Consider the following 19,590-nt stretch of genomic DNA (forward strand, 5'->3'; position numbering starts at 1 on the left):
TTATGCCCCTTCTACGTCATCCCATAGTGCAGTGCGTCCTAGGACCACTCCAGTGTAGTAAGTAGTAATCAGGAGTGCTATTTAGTAGCACTGAATAAATTCTGTTATTACAATTTTGTTTAACAGTGGTAGGTTTATGGTATGAGGAGAATGCTTGATATGAATTTAATTGAAGTGTTTGTAAAACCACATTCATTGTAGAAGTTAGATCTCGGTGGATTCTATCCTCTCCAGACGGGTGGAAACAGGCCAGGGAGGAGCCAGCTGGTGGAGGGAGGGGGGCTTTTTGTCCTCGGGAGTGGTGGGAGGTGGGGAGGGGGACAAAGAGAGGGTGGGCAAAGGGGTGGCAGGGGCAGGCAGGGGAATGGGGCCCAGAGCCAGTCCTGGGGGTGGCGAAGAGGTGGAGGTAGAGGGGGTGTTGGCAATGGAGGAAGAGGTGCTGAGCCTGCCCCCCAGTTGCCCCACACGGAGCTCCAGAGCCTGGTTCTTCTGCAGCGTCTCTACGTAACTAAGCTGCAGCTGCGCTTGGTATTTGAGCACACGTTCCTTTTCATCCATCCATGTGTGGCGCTCCTTCTTGAAGTTGAGTGCCTGTCGCTCGCGCTGCTGCCGTTCCAGACGAAGCTCGCCCTGAAGGCGCTCTAGCTGCCTGCGCAGGTCCCCTGCCTCTTCCCATGAGGCCTCCTGGCCATGGTGAATATAGGCCTCCTGACGCTGGTGGGCCTCCTGGCGCTGCTGGACTTTAGCCTCATCACTCTGGAGGCTTAGCATGGCATCTGGAGGTGGCACAGGAGGTGGAGGGAGTGCTGGATAAGAGAAGGCAGAGGCCTCTTGTGGGCTGTGTGGGGAGGGAAGCCCCCCCCTTGTCCTGGATGTTCCCCTGCTCCCACCTTCACCTCCCCCAATGGCCTCAACTCCCCCACCTCCACCCATGCTGAGTTCCCCCAAAGCCCGCTTGAGACATAACACCTCTGCCTCAAATACACCCAGCTTGTCTCTAAGCAGGGAGACCTAGGGAGACAAAATAGGCAGAGGGAGGCAAAAAAAGAATCAGTCATTAGTTATTTCAATTAGTAAATGATTTTCTCCAAAGTGACATATAAAAGTGCATATAGAATTTGGCGACTAGTTCTAACAGTATTTCTGTGGTTCAGTAGCGAACCGTGACTCTTAAGCCTTGGCCCTCTGACCCCAATTACTCTTTGGAAAAAAACACGATACAGCGCGCACACAGCATTAAGGCCTTCATGAAATTGTGTTGGTCATTACTCACTATTTGAGCCAGCGCTTGCGGCACTATTCACGGTAATTGTGCAAAATTACGTTGCGTTGGTACATTTAGCCAACAGATTGACCGGTCATTCTGCACAACACTAACATTATTTCTCAAAGCTTTGGTTTTCTGAACAAAATTAAGTTCTGGCGTAGGTTTTCCTTTGCCGATTAACTCCGACTTCTTATTAAGGGTTGACCTTGACAACGGCGGGACACTAGCGGGAACGTTACTCGCGGCAAGCAGACGTTAGTTGTTAGGGTTCCTCCGGTAGGAGAACCCTATCGTTATTGGTTGTATTATTAGGGTTCCTCCAGTAGGAGGGAACCTATTGTTTTTGTTAGTATTCCTATTATTATTATTTTTCCTCTTCTCCGTTAATGGCTCAATAGCTCAAAAAGTCCTCAACCCGACTTTTCCAAATTTGGCCCAATGATACAACAGGTCACTCACTACTCCCAGACGGCTAGTGGCCCACGTACGCCCATATGTGGCGCCATTTCCCCAGCGCCCCATTATTCCAAAATGCCTGAAAATTGGTATACATGCCTTATTTTTCATGGGGAACAAAAAAGCCTCAAGAACCCATAAGGTCCACCATGATAGATTTGCTGTACTTTCCAAATTTGGTACAACCTTCAAAACCCTTCTCTTCATGAACCATATATCCAATCGAAATTTGTTACAGATGTGTAGAATACATGTCTTTATATAGGGTGACATGGAATAAGAAATGCAATACAAAATGGCTGAAAGGGGGGTATTTATGTAAATGTCCACATTGACTTTATATCTTTGTGTCAATAAATCAAATATAATTTTGACTGATGGTTTTTCAAACCTAATAGGGTTCAAGATGACATCATTCTGAAGTACCAATCGCAATTTCACCTTGATATGTCAAAATATGATTGAATAAAATTGAATTGTTCCACAGCGCGCTCAGACTCATCCTGCCCCTTGACACACGCGCAAGCTTGGCGAGACACACACACATCCTTTCTGGAAATTGTGGTCTGACCAAGACCCCACCCTCACTCCTTACTCCTGTTTCATTTCGCTTTAATCGCAGCTCGCCATTACGAATATAAATTATTTTTCGGCGGCCATTGTTGTTTTCAACTGGAATCGCCTGATAGCCGTGTTGGAGGCAGCCACGTTCGGTCATGTCACCTATTTTTACATATTGTAAGCTAGAATCAATGATTGGGTTCGTGAAAGTACACTATTCTTGAATTATGGTGAAGGTTTGAGCACTTTTAGACCTTTAGATCGTGAGTCTGAAGTGACGGAAAACCGAACTCGAAAAGTAGCTATCTTTTTTCCTTTGTGTTTATAAATTGTGAATCATTTTGCATATCTGCAAATTCTTCGCCAAATTGTTGAGGAGGGCAGCATTTAGGAGAAAAAGCAATTCCCAACAGACCTGTAGGCTCGGAATGTTGATTTGGGTCGTGAAAGTCTTTGTAATTGGAGTGAGTTCTGACCCAGGGAGACCGCATAGGCTTAAGCGGCAGCCATGTTTTGGTTCGGTAAATTTTACCCCAAAAAAGGGCAGGGGAGCCTCAAGAGATGTGGGAATTGTGCTTTTAGCCAGATGGTCATATTATTTTAGTGATTTGTGGAAAACTTGCAATTTGAGTGAGAGTGCATTGTTTTGACGTGAGCCTCAGGGTCAGACTTGGTTCGCTCACTGGCAGTGACTGTATTTCAATCAATTCTACTCCAAAAACATCAGGGAGGACTGCTTTTTGTAGACAAGAGCCTGCTGAAGATAGCCAGCAGTTTCCCACAGATTAGAAAGCAATTTGTGTGTGGGGGGGGGGGGTAAAAATAATCCCTTCGTTAATAATTTGTTACAAAGAACTGTATTATATTAAATAATATTAATCAAATGATTCACACGCCCAACATTTAACACCCTATACAAAATTCACACCCCATTCAAGACCTATCTGCCAGAAACGGAAGAATAGAAATGAGTTCCCTTATCCTGAGACCTGCTTTCTTACCTGCCTATTTCTACATCTGTTTGTCCACCTCACCTGTTGCTTCAGCTGGCTCTCACAGCAGCATGTTGGATGATGTCCTCCTATCCTACTCTTTCTTCAATGCCTAATGAATCTAGAGCCATCTCTTTCTCTCCCTGACCCTGTCTTTCTGCTTGAGCAGCACTGGTTGAAGCCTGAAAAGATTTCTGGGGAAATTGTGGGGTGTAGTAGTTACTGCACTACTACAGAAGTGTAGTAGTTAGCTAGCTCTACAATTTACCAGGGCTAGGTCTGAATCTAGGAGAAAAACGGAGCTGCCAGCTATCAGGTAGCAACGCTAGTGCTAAATAACTATTTAGCTGGTCGGCTCCATGACGCTGTTAAGTAGGGCACGTGAGATTGCTCACCAAAAGAACGAAGAGGAACCCACTTGTCTAGCAGATTAAGGCATGTTCATAGGTACCTAGCGAAAAGTAGCCTCAACTTTCCTAGACTTTTAGCTATGGTACTAATGCTGACGGCTCGCTGATATCGCTGTCTGCCTAGAACTGCGTATCTATGCGTCGTTCCTAACGTGTGCTGACTTTGTGACGTTGTGACTGTGTGTCTGTATGTGAGCGACCGAGAGACGGACGGAGAGCAGGGAAAGGAAATGCATCTGAACGAATGCGGAATGCGCTGCGTGTTTTTTTTTTTTTATAACGAAACGCAATATGTGGCGGCCGGTGTTGATTCTGTGGCGCAGTTTAGAGCTAAATACTCTTTCCAGAGCCTGCAATCGAACCAGTGGTTTGAGTGACTTTGCATGGGTCTCCAATACATTTGGATTCAAGTTTTGGGGAGTCAGGTGGCTGAGCGGTTAGGAAATCGGGCTAGTAATCTGAAGGTTGCCAGTTCGATTCCCGGCCGTGCCAAATGACGTTGTGTCCTTGGGCAAGGCACTTCACCCTACTTGCTTCGGGGGAATGTCCCTGTACTTACTGTAAGTCGCTCTGGATAAGAGCATCTGCTAAATGACAAAATGTAAATGTAAGTATTACCAATGCATTTCACAGTCAAAACTGAAGTCTGTATCAAGTGTAGATGGAAAAAGCTTCATTTTTCACAACTGAGCGTCACAGAGGATGCAACAGAGGATGCTGAGAGCAACACAGACCCCTAATACTCAAATCACAGCTAGATAATCAGCGTTAGCGCCATTGGCTACCCAGCATGCAGTGCGGCATGTCAAATAGGCAAAGACTTGTGGAAAATAGTTTGGTTACAACAGCCGTGCGAGGGATTTCAGTTGTTGTGTTCGTTCAGTTAGATGTTTGTAATGTTATTCTTTGTTAATTAATATAATCTTGTTGGTCACCCTGATTGTGCATGTTGTGTAGTTTAATGGGACAAGAGAGTCGGCTGCTGTACTGTCACAGGCTATTCTCGCAACGAGCTGAACATGAGCTCTGACCTAGCCCAGTTGCCCACATGATTATTGTTAACTGTGCATTGACTGACATTCTGGAAATAGATCAACTCAAGAAGAGTTTCAATATCTGCTGTTTTCAAGCCATGTTCAGGAAAGTTTGAAGAAAGTGTTGTGGTTAAAGTGTGTCAATTGTGGGAGGCATGTTTTTGGACTACTTCTAAACCTCATGTGACTGCCGCAGCATTTCTGCTTAGGCGTGACCTGTGCTGGAAGAGAGTGAAACATGGATGGGGGATTGTGTGTGGGCAGATGTCTTTATATAGGGTGAAATGGAATAAGAAATGCAATACAAAATGGCTGAAAGGGGTGTATTTTTGTAAATGTCCACATTACCTCAATATCTTTGTGTCAATAAATCAAATATAATTTTTACTGATGGTTTTTCAAACCTTATTGGCTTGAAGATGACATCATTGAGAAGTACCATGCGCAATTTTACATTGAAATGTCAACCGTTTAACATTTGTCCCAAAGCTGACCAAAGCTAATACTCTGCCCTTTCTTTTCTTGAAATCTCAACAGTTGCTGTGTAGCAGAGAGGATAGACAGACTGACTTATAACCTAATGCTCGTAAATTCAAATCCCCATCCAGTCTATTGTTGTTGGCCAAACATGAAGTAGTTTTGCTCTCTTGTTGTCCAACTCTCCATCTTCTACAATGTATACTTTTATAATATTTTGCGGAGGAACCCGCATCGCTGCTTGCAGCTATATTTATTGGTGGTATTATTATTCTTGTTCAATGGGAGTCAATGGCAGCCCCTAGACCAGAACTGTAAAAAAGTTGGGAAATTTGGCATGTTGAAACTGCAGCACATTAGTAACTACCTTACCAAACATGGGTCACTTTAGACAGAAGGTGGCGCTACAGGCCACACCTCAATTTGACAATTTTCAAAGTGATGCCATTTGCATCAGAATCAGAATCAGAATCAGAAAGGGATTTATTCGCCATGAAAGTTTGCACAGACAAGGAATTTGCTTTGGCAGGAAGGTGCATACAATAAACATATACCTAAAATTTTAATATGTGGACTAACTATACTAAGGGTACATAAACTAGCAGTACTAAGTGGGATAAATATAAGTTGCCGTAAATTACAATATAAAAATACAAAAATACAAATATTACAAAAAATACAAATGTACAAGATACCATGTTATGGTGCAGTGCAAAAGCAGAGTGTTTTAGGCAGTAAGTCATTTGAGTCAGTGTGGTCCCTTGGCCTTGTTGAAGAGGCCAACAGCGGAAGGGAAGAAACTGTTTTTGTGGCGTGAGGTATTGGTCCTGATGGACCGCAGCCTTCTGCCGGAGGGGAGTGACTGAAACAGGGAGTGTCCAGGGTGGGAGGAGTCGGCCACAATCTTCCTCGCTCGCCTCAGGGTCCTCGAGGTGTGCAGGTCCTCGAGGGTAGGCAGATTGCAGCCAATCACCTTCTCAGCAGTACGGATGATACGCTGCAGTCTGCTCTTGTCCTTGGCAGTGGCAGCAGCGTACCAGACGGTGATGGAGGAGGTGAGGATGGACTCAATGATGGCTGAGTAGAAGTGCACCATCATTGTCTTTGGCAGGTTGAACTTCTTCAGCTGCCGAAGGAAGTACATCCTCTGTTGTGCTTTCTTGATGAGGGAGCTGATGTTCAGTTCCCACTTGAGGTCCTGGGAGAGGATAGTGCCCAGGAAGCGGAAGGACTCCACAGTGTTGACTGGGGAGTCACACAGGGTGATGGGGGTGAGTGGGGCTGTGTTCCTCCTGAAGTCCACAACCATCTCCACTGTCTTAAGAGCATTGAGCTCTAAGTTGTTCTGGCTGCACCAGGTCACCAGGTTGGCCGCTTCCCACCTATAATCAGACTCGTCTCCACCAGAGATGAGCCCAATAAGGGTGGTGTCGTCCGCAAACTTCAGGAGTTTGACGGACGGATGACTGGAGGTGCAACTGTTGGTGTACAGGGAGAAGAGCAGAGGAGAAAGGACGCAGCCCTGAGGTGATCCGGTGCTGATGGACCGGGAGTCAGAGACTTGTGTTCCCAGCTTAACGCACTGCTTCCTGTCAGACAGGAAGTCTGTGATCCACCTGCAGGTGGAATCAGGCACGTTCAGCTGGGAGAGCTTGTCCTGAAGCAGGGCAGGGATGATGGTGTTGAAGGCAGAGCTGAAGTCCACAAACAGGATCCTGGCATAGGATGCTGGGGAGTCCAGGTGCTGTAGGGTGAAGTGGAGGGCCATGTTAACTGCATCGTCCACAGACCTGTTGGCTCTGTAGGCAAACTGCAGGGGGTCCAGTAGAGGGTCAGTGATGGATTTAAGGTGTGCCAGCACCAGGCGCTCGAAAGACTTCATTACTACAGAGGTCAGGGCGACGGGTCTGTAGTCATTATGTCCTGTTGGCCTTGGCTTTTTGGGCACAGGGATGATGGTGGAGGACTTGAGACAGGCTGGCACATGGCATGTCTCAAGGGAGGTGTTAAAGATGTAGGTAAACACCGGAGACAGCTGGTCAGCGCAGTGCTTGAGGGTGGCTGGAGAGACAGAGTCCGGCCCAGCTGCTTTGCGGGGATTCTGCCTCTTGAAAAGTCTGTTAACTTCACCCTCCTGAATGGAGAGAGTCGTCACTGTAGAGGGGGGGGAGGTGGGAGGCCTCCTGGGTGGGAAGGGGTAGTTCAGGACTGTCCAATTGTCTTTCATATCTGCAGTAGAACTCATTCAGGTCGTTGGCCAGGCGGGAGTCGTTAGTGGAGTGGGGGGCTCTGGGCTTGTAGTTGGTAATCTGCCTGAGCCCTCTCCAGACAGAAGCAGAGTCGTTTGCAGAGAATTGGTGTTTTAGTCTCTCTGAGTACAGTCGTTTATCCTCCCTCACCGCCTTGCTAAACCTGTTCTTCGACTCCTTGAAACTGTCTTTGTCCCCACTCCTAAACGCGGCCTCTTTCTCTGACCTCAACCTTCTGAGTTTAGCTGTAAACCAGGGTTTGTCGTTGTTGTAGCTTACCCTGGTGCGTGTTGGTATACAGCAGTCCTCACAGAAGCTGATGTATGATGTCACAGCCTCTGTGAGCTCATCCAGACTATTGGTAGTAGTCGTGAACATGTCCCAGTCAGTGCAGTCCAAGCACGCCCGCAGATCCTCCATAGCTTCACTGGTCCACTGTTTTGATGTCCTCACAGCAGGCTTACAGCGCTTTAGCTTCTGCCTGTATGCAGGAATCAGGTGGACCATGGCGTGGTCAGAGTGACCCAGTGCTGCTCGGGGGACCGCATGGTATGCTTTGCTGATTGTAGAGTAGCAGTGATCCAGGGTGTTTCCTTCTCTGGTAGGGCATTTGATGAATTGTCTATATTTTGGGAGTTCTTGAGTGAGATTGCCTTTGTTAAAGTCGCCTAGCACAATAACCAAGGAATCCGGATTTTAATGCTCCACACTCAGTATCTGGCTGGCGAGCACACGTTGAGCCTCGTTGACGCTAGCCTGCGGAGGCATGTAGACGCCAACCAGAATGAATGATGCAAACTCTCGTGGCGAGTAAAAAGATCTACAGTTAATAAAAAATGATTCCAGATCAGGAGAACAGTGCTGCAGAATCACTGTCACATCTTCACACCAGCCACAGTTAATGTAAAAACAAATACCACCGCCTTTCGTTTTGCCAGAGAGCACAGGGTTACGATCCGCTCTCAGCAGTTTGAAACCTGCTAGCTGTAGCGCAGAGTCTGGGATCAGTTCACTCAGCCATGTCTCCGTAAAGCACAAAACGGAAGATGAATGAAAGTCTCTGTTTTTCCACACCAGTAGCTGAAATTCATCCAGTTTGTTGCTCAGTGAACGCACGTTGGAGAGAAATATCCCCGGTAACGCTGTGCGTGCCCCACGCCGACGGAGTCGCACCAGAGCACCGGCTCGTTTGCCTCTCCTACGGCGCTTCGCTGCTAGGACAAAGCCGAGGGTGGCTTTGACTATAATTCCCACTAATTCCGCCGCTGGAAGCAGAAAAGTGGGAAATAAATCCACAGGAGTTGTAGTCCTGATGTTTAGAAGTACTTCTCTAGTTAGAGAACCCCGGAAATCTTGGCAGAACACTGAATTAACAGACAAAACAAGACAAAAAAGAGCGCACCTAACGACCGAGGCAGCCATCATCGGCGCCATCTTGGATCTGAGATCCATTTGTCCCACAATTCTGCAATTTTGTATATATGCCTTATTGCTCATTAGGGAAAAAAAAGCCTCAAGGACCTATAACGGCCGCCATATTGGATTTTTCTGTACAATGAAGATTAAGGAAACAAGTTTTTTCGCTACTCCTCCTAAAATCTTTGTCCAATCTTCCCCAGAATTGACATGTATCATCGTCAGAGCAACCCTCACTGAAGTTATATGTGGAATTTTGATTTTCAAAACCGTTTGTCCGTTAGTGCCAATCAAAATCGGCAGCAAAGCAACCAAACAGGAAGTTGGATCATATCTCAGCAAATCTTTGAGATATCAACACCAAACTTGGTATGTCACGAGGAAGACACTACAACATGTTACCATGTGCAAAGGCAACTTTATATCTTCAAAATTGATTGAAATAAAGGAAAGCTAATTTATCGCTAATGCTAAAATAATGATTTACAAATCCGCCGGTCAAAAACTGATACTCTGATTCAATCACAAGTTCATATGAAGACTTGACAATCCTGAAATATGCATGCTTGGTTAATGGCTAGGGCTTCTTCCAAATTAGCCGTCTCCCTCTGCTCCCCAGCGCGCGCGCTCTAAATTCTCACACACACATACTGGCCCCTGACACGCGCGCGAGTTTAGGGAGACGCACACACAAGAGTTTCTGTAAAGGGTGGGCTGACCAAGCACCACCTTCACTCATTGGCCATTTTGGACTAATAGCCATTCTGTGGCTAGTTTGGTCACAGCTAATTCTACTGTTAAAAGAAACAGAAGGTCTTATTTTTCAGAACTATAAAGTTGAATCAACCAAACACAGCTTGGTCATTTTATCTTCTTCTTTGGCACAATTAAAGGAGACATGACATGCTGTTTTTGGATGCTTTTATATAGGCCTTAGGGGTCCCCTAATACTGTATCAGAAGTCTCTTTCCCGAAATTCAGCCTTGGTGCAGAATTACAGCCACTACTAGCAGTGCCACAAGGAGCTTTCCTCAGAACGCGCTGTTTTGGTGTCTGTAGCTTTAAATGCTAATGAGGAGCGGAGGGGCGGCTCCATGCGCTAATGTTTACAATGGATGTATAGCAATGGCTGTAGCCCCGTTGCTGTAAGATGCCTCGAATTTGCCCATTCTCATCTGATAACCCTGGTTTGCAGAGGTACACAGTCAGTCATTTCAATGAGGGGAATGGCGGATATCGCGCGCGCCATAACACCAACAGCAGAACGGTTATCCAAATAACAAAGAAGTGTACAACACTCGCGTTACAGCATGTGTATTCACACACATACTTGATGCTATATACCTTTCCATTAGCGACAGTAACTCAGCTGTTAGCTGCAGAGCTAATGTTACAGCCACATTCTAAGGGTAGCAAGCTAGGTAACCATATACAGTAAAGCTACAAAATGATATAGCGTTAGTTAACTTACTTGTCCGAAGTTGGTAGCTGGACGAAGGAGAGTTAGTACTGATCCAGAATTTAATTTCAGCAAGGCAAGTTTTGTATTAGCTCAAGTTGAGGAAACAGTCGTGGCTGAAGTGTTTGGGGCAGACATACAAAACAAATGCGCCTACAACAGAAGTTGTGTAGGCGCATTTCCAGAGAATACAAAATTAAGATATTGGGTCTTCAGAGGCTCGGATGAAGGAACTGTAAAAACGGTTTGTTTTCCTTTGTACATCCAAACTGAGCAAATGTAATGTGTAGCGACCACAAGCATGTCGCTGAGAGGCTAAGTAAGGGAGATTCACTTGAGTGACGCGCTGCCAACAATTTCAATGTCCGCTCTGGAAGTTACGTTCTTCTGTTTATTTATGGGCAGATACATATATTTCTTGAACAGGACAGCAGATAAAAATTGCAAGTGCTTCTGTGCAAAGTGGCGATATAAAAAATACATGCAATTCTTCCAGTAAGCGTTTTAGTTAATCCAAAATTCCAATAGTCAGCATATTGAGCGGTCAACAAAAAATTTGCTCTCCCTACTCACCCCCTTGCCATACTACCACAGGTGCCCAGGTGCATATATTCATTCACTAATTCGTATGCCAATACCCACGTGACTTGCATACACACCCACCAGATACCAAAATAAAAGCACCAAAGCACAGACCAATTCAACCATGGCATATGGCCGCTATATTCCAGCCCCTTATTATTACCAACCATAGTTGTAATAATTAACATTACATAGCACTATAACATCAAAGTCATGCAATACACATAAGTATTCTTGTGTGTTCCAAGAGGCAGCTGGCTCTTCTTTCTTCAAAGGGTGCAAGTCTAGTCTGGGCCAGAAGTTCAAGCACATAGCCCATCGGAGTGATCTTTACCATCACTCTCTGTCCAGTAAGTTGGTTGGTCAGTCGTCAAACAAACAAACAAACAAACAAGCAAGCAAGAGTTCTTCAGGCTTCCGCCTCTTGTAGAAGACAGACCTTAGTTATTGGCCTGTCCAGCTGGTTTGTCTTTGTCTTGATAAGCAGCCTTCGTACAAGACCTCTTCTGTCTGGGAACGTTTTGATGACCTTTCCCATTATCCAGGAATTACGAGGCGCTGTCTCATCCACAATGAGGACTATGTCCCCCACCGTGAAGTTGCGCTTCTTGTCACACCACTTTTGCCGTTCCTGCAACTGTGGTAGATACTCCTGGACCCACCGCTTCCAAAATAAATCTGACATATACTGGACTTGCTTCCAGCGGCGGCGAGCATAGATGTCATTTTTATGGAACTCCCCTGGTGGTAGGGATGGAGAGGATTTCAACAGCAACAGATGGTTAGGGGTCAGTGCTTCCAAGTCATTAGGATCAGAAGATGCCTTGGTAAGTGGGCGTCCATTTATGATTGATTCTATTTCACAGACAATGGTATAGAAACCTTCTTCATCAAGATTCTGTGACCTCACTGTAGAATTAAATACTTTACGTACTGACCTTATAAGTCTTTCCCATGCTCCCCCATGGTGCGAACCTGTAGGGGGGTTGAAGACCCACTTGATGTTTTTCTGTAAAAGCATATCATTGATACGGCCCTGATTCCAACCTTCAATAGCTGGCCTGAGCTCACGCTCTGCTCCAATGAAGTTTGTCCCATTATCAGAACGCAGTTCCCGAACTTGGCCACGCCTCGCTATAAAGCGTCGTAATGCGTGGATAAATGAATCAGTATCCGAAGAGGACGCTACTTCAATATGGATGGCTCGTATGGTCAGACAGGTAAATATTACTCCATATCTCTTCACCAAGCTCCTCCGGCTCTTGACTTCAAAGGGTCCGAAGTAATCCACTCCTACCCAGGTGAATGGTGCTTCGTCTGGACAGACCCTATCCGCAGGCAGATCAGCCATCTGTTGGGACCCTGGCACTGCTTGCAATCTGCGACAGACAACACACTTGGACAAGATACTTCTTGTAGCTGTAGAAGCGCCTGTAACCCAAAACTTCTGACGCAACCTTGCCAACATATAATTGCGCCCACCATGGCCCACTTCTTTGTGTATGTGTCTAAGAAGTACGCTCGAGATATGGAGGTCTTTAGCTAGTATGATGGGATGCTTTGCCTCTTCCGGCATAGCAGCCTTACTTAATCGTCCACCAATTCTTATAATGTCATCTTCCAGCACAGGAGAAAGTTTAAAGATGGAACTGTTCTTACTAACGCACATACCGCTCTGCAATTTATCAAGTTCATCGGGGAACCTTGCTCTTTGGCAAAACTTGATTATTTCCATCGTTTTTTAGCTCATCCATGCTCAGTAGATCACTTAATGTATGGGCTTTAGTCATTCCTGCTTCTTGTTCTGTGAAAGGCCCCTGGTGTTCACTTGGGCTTACTTGCTTCCTCTTACAAAGTGACCTGAGAAGACCTTTAAGCCTAAGGATCCATGCCACAGACTTTCTCAATCGAGTCCAGGAGGAGAAATGATTGATTAAACGAGAGGTAGCATCTTCCTGCTCTGAGCAATGCACAGCATTCACTAAAACACTGACCTTGACCTCTGGATCATCTGGTAGGAGTTTACTTTGATCTGGGTTCACGGGCCAGTCCTGTTCAGGATGCAGAAGATACTCGGGTCCTGACAGCCAGGTAATATTCTTAAGGAACACATCTACACGTAATCCTCTAGAGGCTGAATCTGCTGGATTGCTAGTGGTATTCACATACCTCCACTGAGATACCTGAGATACTTTGAGAATTTCAGAGACTCGGTTGGCAACAAACGTACAAAATCTTGACGTTTCATTCTTGATGTATTTTAGCACAGTTGTACTATCGCACCAAAATACTGATGGCTGAAGCTGCATATGCAACTCCCTTTTCCAGAATGTGTCCATGCGGCTTGCCATTGTAGCAGCAATAAGTTCCATGCGTGGTATAGAAACAGACTTCAATGGTGCTACCCTGGATTTACCCATGACGAAGGCACTGTGTACCTCTAAATGTGCATTATGCAAAAGCAGGTAAGTCACCACACCATAGCCATCCTCGCATGCATCTGAAAAATTATGTAAGCGTGCCATGATGACTTCTCCAAAGTCTGGTGGTTTCAGGCATCTTGTGGCTTGGAATTGTTCCAACTGACTGAGTTCTTCCAGCCACTGTGTCCATTCCTTTGACTCTAATGGTGGAATAGGATCATCCCAACCAAGTTCTTTCCTGCACAGCTGTTGCTGAATAATCTTAGCAGTAAGGACAACAGGACTCAGGATTCCTAGAGGATCATAAATTGAACTCACAACTGAGAGGATACCTCTTCTGGTTATAGGTTTTTCTGGGACCACTATCTTAAACTTGAAAGCATCAGATTGAATGCACCATTGTACCCCCAACACTCTCTCCACAGGAAGTATGTCATGGCTCAAACTTAAGTTCTTCATATCTTTTGCCCTTTGCTTTTCTGGTATTGCCTCAATCACAGCACGTCGATTGCTCATCCATTTGGTCAATTTGAAGCCGCCTTTAGAGCATATGGACAAGAGGTCATGATAAAGTTTCACAGCTTTCTCATCAGTTGCCGTTCCTGCTAGACAGTCGTCCACATAAAAACAATGTGATACTTTCTCGATTGTTTCCTGGCTGAATTGCTCTGCATGATCCTCTGCACATTTTCTCAGGGCAAAATTAGCACAACTAGGTGACGAAGTTGCACCAAAAAGATGTACCTTCATTCTGAAGTCCACCAATTCTTGTGCCATGTCCCCATTTGGCCACCAGAGGAACCTCAACAGATCCATGTCTTCAGGAGGCACCCTGACCTGATGAAACATGGACTCTATATCTGCCAGGATCACCACTGGTTCCTTCCTGAACCTGGTCATGACTCCGACTAGTGAGCTAGTCGGAGTCATGACACGGAGTGTTCTCTTCCGCGGGTGGTATACACCGTGGTGTGGTATATACCACAATCTTCTATCACCGCGGGCCAGTTCTTCCGAGGGGACTTGTTCTGCATATCCCTTAGAGATAATGTCGTGCATAAATGCTGTATATTGCTGTTTGAAAGATGTGTCTTTAAGGAATCGTCGCCGCAGATTTACAGTGCGTTGTTCTGCAACCTTTCTGTTGTTTGGCATACTCAGTTTACTGTTTCTCAAAGGCAAAGCGATCTGGTAGTGGCCATCCAAAAGCTGGGCAGAATCTGTGACCAACTTCATAAAGTTTTGATCTTCCCTTGACAGACTAGGTTGTTCATTCTGGCCGCATTCTGGGAAATCCATTTTAAATTGCTGAGAGATTGAGCTTATGCATCAAATTCTCTGTGCAAAACACAGCAGTGCTGCCTTGATCAAGGAAAGCATAAGTAATCACAGTCTTATTGCTTTTAATAGACTTAATGTGCACTGGCACTATGGAAGCTTACATTCATGATCACCAGCCCCAGTGAGACCACTAGACACCAAAGCTTTATCCACTGCAGTACCTAGCTCTTGTTCGGTTTCAGGTTCTGTCTGCCTTCCCCTTGACGGAATATGAAGTAGTGTAGGGTGTCTTAAATCACACACTTGACAAGACAGGCGCTTTCTACAGTCCCTGCTGATGTTTCCTTTACATAAACAGGCAAAGCAAACACCATTTTCCATTAGGAACTTAATCTTTTCCCTGTGAGTCTTTCTCTTCAGCTGGTGGCATGACTCAAGTGTATGTTCAGCTTCACAATACAAACAGAATTTCGTTGGTAAAATACGTTCTGGTATATATTCCATTGTTTCTGTGTTAATGTCCCTAGTATTCATGGTTGTAGCAAAACGACTTCTGTTGGGTCTCTGTATGGGCCTTGAGGCAGTTCTAGTTAGACTTTTACTTGGTGGAGTATCTTGAATATTCCCAAAAACAGGGTCTGTTAGAATTCGTACTTGTTTTTCAATGAAGTCTACGATGTCACTGAATGTAGCTCTTCCCTGACGTCTCTCCTGTATCTCACATGCAACAGTTCTCCAGCGATCCCTTAGCCTGTATGGCAGCTTCTTTATGATTGCAATCATATTCGCAGGCATGTCCAGTTCATACATATACTGCACGTCATTCATAATATTACAGGAACCTCTGAGGAAGAGACTGTAATCTTGTAGTATTTTGACATCATCTGGCTTAATTGGAGTCCAAGACAGAGCTTTCTCCATGTATGCAGCCGCAATCCTTTGCTCATTGCCGAAATGTTTCCGTAGCAAGGCCTTCGCTTGAGCGTAGCCCTCCTCGGGCTCAACATGCAGGCAACTTCTCACAAGTGCTCTTGGGTGCCCTCTAGTGTATTGTTCGAGGAAGTACAGACAATCACGTAGTTATTAGACTTGCTTTCAACGCCACTCTCAAAGGCCCTCGTAAAAGAGTGAAAATGCAATGGATCACCCTCGAAAACCTGTATATCTCTTTTAGGCAAAGATGACAGCTGCTGTTGTTGCATCAAAAGAGTTGTTATTTCATTCTGCTTCTTCATGACGTCAAAAACGTTACTTGGTTCATTATGAATGGAGGGTCCTTTAATGGTTTTCCCATGTTGAGAGTGATTTGAATGAAGATTGGGCTTGCGTGCACGGTCCTCTGAGGTAAAGTGCTTGATCTGAGTGTGAATGGCCATTCTCACTTTAGGTCTTGTGACAGGATCGCCACCGGTATCTAGCACAATCCTTTTAGGTGGTTCAATTGACTGAGGAATAAATGGGGCGGCATTAGCATTGCATTTCTTTGAATTTTCTTGAGCTTTGCTGAAGTATGAATTCATGCCATTTGATTGTTTCGTTGCAGTGCTTCTAGCACCAGTCAAGCTTGCAGACCTCAACACACTCACTTTAGCCATATGTGCTGCAATGTCCTCATCCAGCTTAAGCTTCTCTTTACGTTTCCGTATTCGCTCTTCTTCCTCCTCCAGTGCATGTTTGTCCCGCATAAGGTTTTGTCGCGCCATTAATGCTGCCAGGTCAGCTTCAGCCTTAATGCGGGCAGAAGAGGTGCTTGATACAGAAGAGCATGTAGAGGTTCTACTTGGAGCATTTGATATGCTGTCAGCTGGTTGTACAGTGTCTTGCGGATCTCCCTGCATTGCAAGGTCTTTTGCTGATAGCTGTGGATGACAAACATTATCTTGGTTTTCCAACATGGTACATTGTGCCATCTCCTGAGATGAAGCTTTCATTCCAAAGTCGAGAAAATGTGCACAATTATTTTCAATGTTGACGGCGCAATCATTTTCAACAGTCTTCATAGTCTGATCATTTTCAATAGAAACAGAGTTTGTTTCACCAAGGGGGACTTCAATTTCATTTAACCACTGTGTCACAGAACCTTTGAATGTATCGCTATATTTTATAATACTCAAGAACCAGTCATTTTGTGTGGCTTGTTGATCATCAGGTAACAACGGTAATAGTGCTTCATGTAACTCAAGGGCAGAATCATAATGTTGTAAAAGAGCTTGCAGCCTGAAGTTCACCTGTTGTGCATTTTGATTTTGTTTCATTAGTTCTTTCGTAGCAGGAATCAAACTTTTGATTTTATTTACATGTGTTTTACGCTCCTTTTGAAGCCTTTCAATTTTGCCCATCAAAGCCTTTCCAGTGAGTTTGACTTCCCGTTTAGGTAAAGAGTCGGGGACATCATTTACGGTTTCGTTTTCGTCACTCATATAGTATAGCAGTTCAACAGTCAATAACCTAAAGGCCGCAATATGCTTCTGCGTCTCCGTTTACGGATGGGCGGGCGCACGGATACGGACGGATAGACAGCGTTTATGGTTCTCCGTAGTCTGTGGGTGCTGAAAACAATTCACCGCCAGAAGAGTAGGTGGCGCAACGTTTTTTTGTAAATCGTCGTGGAGTGTTTATTTACCTAGGTTATCGAGAAGTCGGAGCAAATTTACAAATTAGCCGTTTCATCAATAAAATACGCACATTTTCAGCAACTACACTGCCCATTTCTCGTCACATTTTAATTCAGATGCTGATTTACATGTACTGTTTAGCTGAAATATGAATTGTGAAAACTTACAGCAATGGCGGTCAAAGGATTCTGTTCGTCCTGTTTATCCCGGCAACCCCGCCCCCGCCCCTGACGCAAGCGATTCTTAATCCTGACCAATCACAGCCAAGGGGGGCTCCGTAGCTCTCCGTCGCTCACGACGGATAGTTAGAAAATTCAGGAGGTGCACGTCGAGCTCTCCGGGGCTCTCCGAGGGCTGACGGAGAGCTCGTAGAGGGCGTTCCTCGGAGAAGAGGGCGTTCCCATGTGTCCGTTTTTCGAAAAACGCAGAAGCATATATAAGCCTTAAGTTCAACAATTCATTATACCCTTCTCAACGGTAATGTATCCAATTTAGAGAAGTTTTCACGAGCAGCAGACAGCGTTCCCAAAGGGAACAAGCTCCAAACAATCACAGCTGCGTTCTATCCAATTATGAATGCATGTGCACAGGCCTACCGGTCTGGAGTTCGCTTGGCGAAGTCTTCTGGCTTTCACGATCAGTCCGAGGTGATTCCAAGTGTCTTCGTTCAGTCACATCCACATCATGTCTGGCATTTACTAGGCCAACGCGGATCCACTTTTTTGTTGACAAATGTAGCGACCACAAGCATGTCGCTGAGAGGCTAAGTAAGGGAGATTCACTTGAGTGACGCGCTGCCAACAATTTCAATGTCCGCTCTGGAAGTTACGTTCTTCTGTTTATTTATGGGCAGATACATATATTTCTTGAACAGGAAATGTGGAAGAAATTGGGATTTCCTGTGTGCTTACATTAATCACTAATCATTAGAACTAGTCATTGGATACTAGTTAGTACACTTATCATGTAAGCTTGCTATTAATAACAGTATATTGTGTCTATGTGTCAGGTTAATAGAGAAACGGTCCTTGTCATGACTACAAGGAGAGCTCCAACTATGAACTCTCTAGTGTGAGAGTTGTTATGTGTTGGGAGCAGTGAATCTTTTTCTCTGAGACTGTTGTAACGTCATTCCTGCCTGACTGTCACAATCTATGTTTACATTCTTGTGCCCTATAAAAGATGGTCCTCCGGCTTTCGGAGCGGAGAGAGACCTGGTTGAGACCTAAGCTTGGTGTTGTGTTGTCATTTATGGTCAGAAGACTGGTTTTCTCTCCCAATCTGCAGATTGATAAATACGTATTAAAATCCAGAACTCAACTGAACTTAGTCACTCCGTTTATGAAGAGACGGACAAACACTTTCTTCATCAGACAGCAGATAAAAATTAAGTAAGCGTTTTAGTTAATCCAAAATTCCAATAGTCAGCATATTGAGCGGTCAACAGAAAATGTGCTCTCCCTACTCACCCCCTTGCCATACTACCACAGGTGCCCAGGTGCATATATTCATTCACTAATTCCTATGCCAATACCCACGTGACTTGCATACACACCCACCAGATACCAAAATAGAAGCACCAAAGCACAGACCAATTCAACCATGGCATATGGCTGCTATATAATGCTTTGTTCGTTTGCAAGCCATGATGTCTCTCTAGGATAAAAACACTTGCACGGTCATAGCTCGGTTTCTTATTGGCGGGCCAGATTCTCTGGGCGGGCAAAGCAGAGAGAAGGGAGGTAACCTTCCTCCTTGTGACGTAACAAAGAGGAGATTTTCACACAGAGCAATTGAGCTTTCATTTTCTGAAAGGCGGAGAAGAACACCCAGGGCTTGGTTTACACCGATCGAAAATTCTAGCCACTGGGGGACCAAAGGCAGGCTAGGGGAACTCATATTAATGTTAAATAACCTCCTAAAGTGAAGTATTCATGTCATGTCACCTTTAAACTAAGGAATAGACTTTTAAGAAAGCATGACCAAAGCAATTTAGTGAGGGAGGGTTCCTCCATAGACAGTTGGTGACAGAGAATTTCAGACAATAACTTAAAAATAGTCTTGCATTAAGAGTAAAGTAAAAAAATAGAGTAAATGTGCTAATGGTTGTTGAAACTCATTGCTTTGCGTTCGTGCATGTCAATTTAGGCAGAAGTCCATGAGTGGTGACATTTGACAACCTCAAACAGCATCTGCCACTGGGCCTAATGAAAAGGCTCTTGTCTTGATTTGCAATGCAGCTAGGGGAGGTTCTAGACCATTGGGGTGCCAAGCTGGGGCCAGTTGTACTGTAAGAAAGGCCAGTTACATTAAACATTATTGTTGTCATATAGTTTTCTTCCCAGCATTGCAGGCACTAACAGGCAAA

General features: G+C 45.0%; 1 protein-coding gene across 1 annotated transcript in view; it reads right to left on the bottom strand.

Annotated features, from left to right (window-relative positions):
• Positions 1–204: 204 nt before the first annotated feature.
• Positions 205–19,590, bottom strand: part of LOC136956299 (leucine zipper putative tumor suppressor 3) — a 28,759-nt gene continuing 9,373 nt past the window's right edge. The window contains exons 7-8 of the mRNA XM_067250192.1: positions 742–1,011; positions 205–681 (exon numbers count right to left, since the gene is read on the bottom strand). Coding sequence (XP_067106293.1) covers positions 205–681; positions 742–1,011 — 747 coding nt within the window. The remainder of the gene's footprint in view (positions 682–741; positions 1,012–19,590) is intronic.

Source organism: Osmerus mordax, chromosome 14 (genome assembly GCF_038355195.1).
Source record: "Osmerus mordax isolate fOsmMor3 chromosome 14, fOsmMor3.pri, whole genome shotgun sequence".
Taxonomy (NCBI): Eukaryota; Metazoa; Chordata; class Actinopteri; order Osmeriformes; family Osmeridae; genus Osmerus; species Osmerus mordax.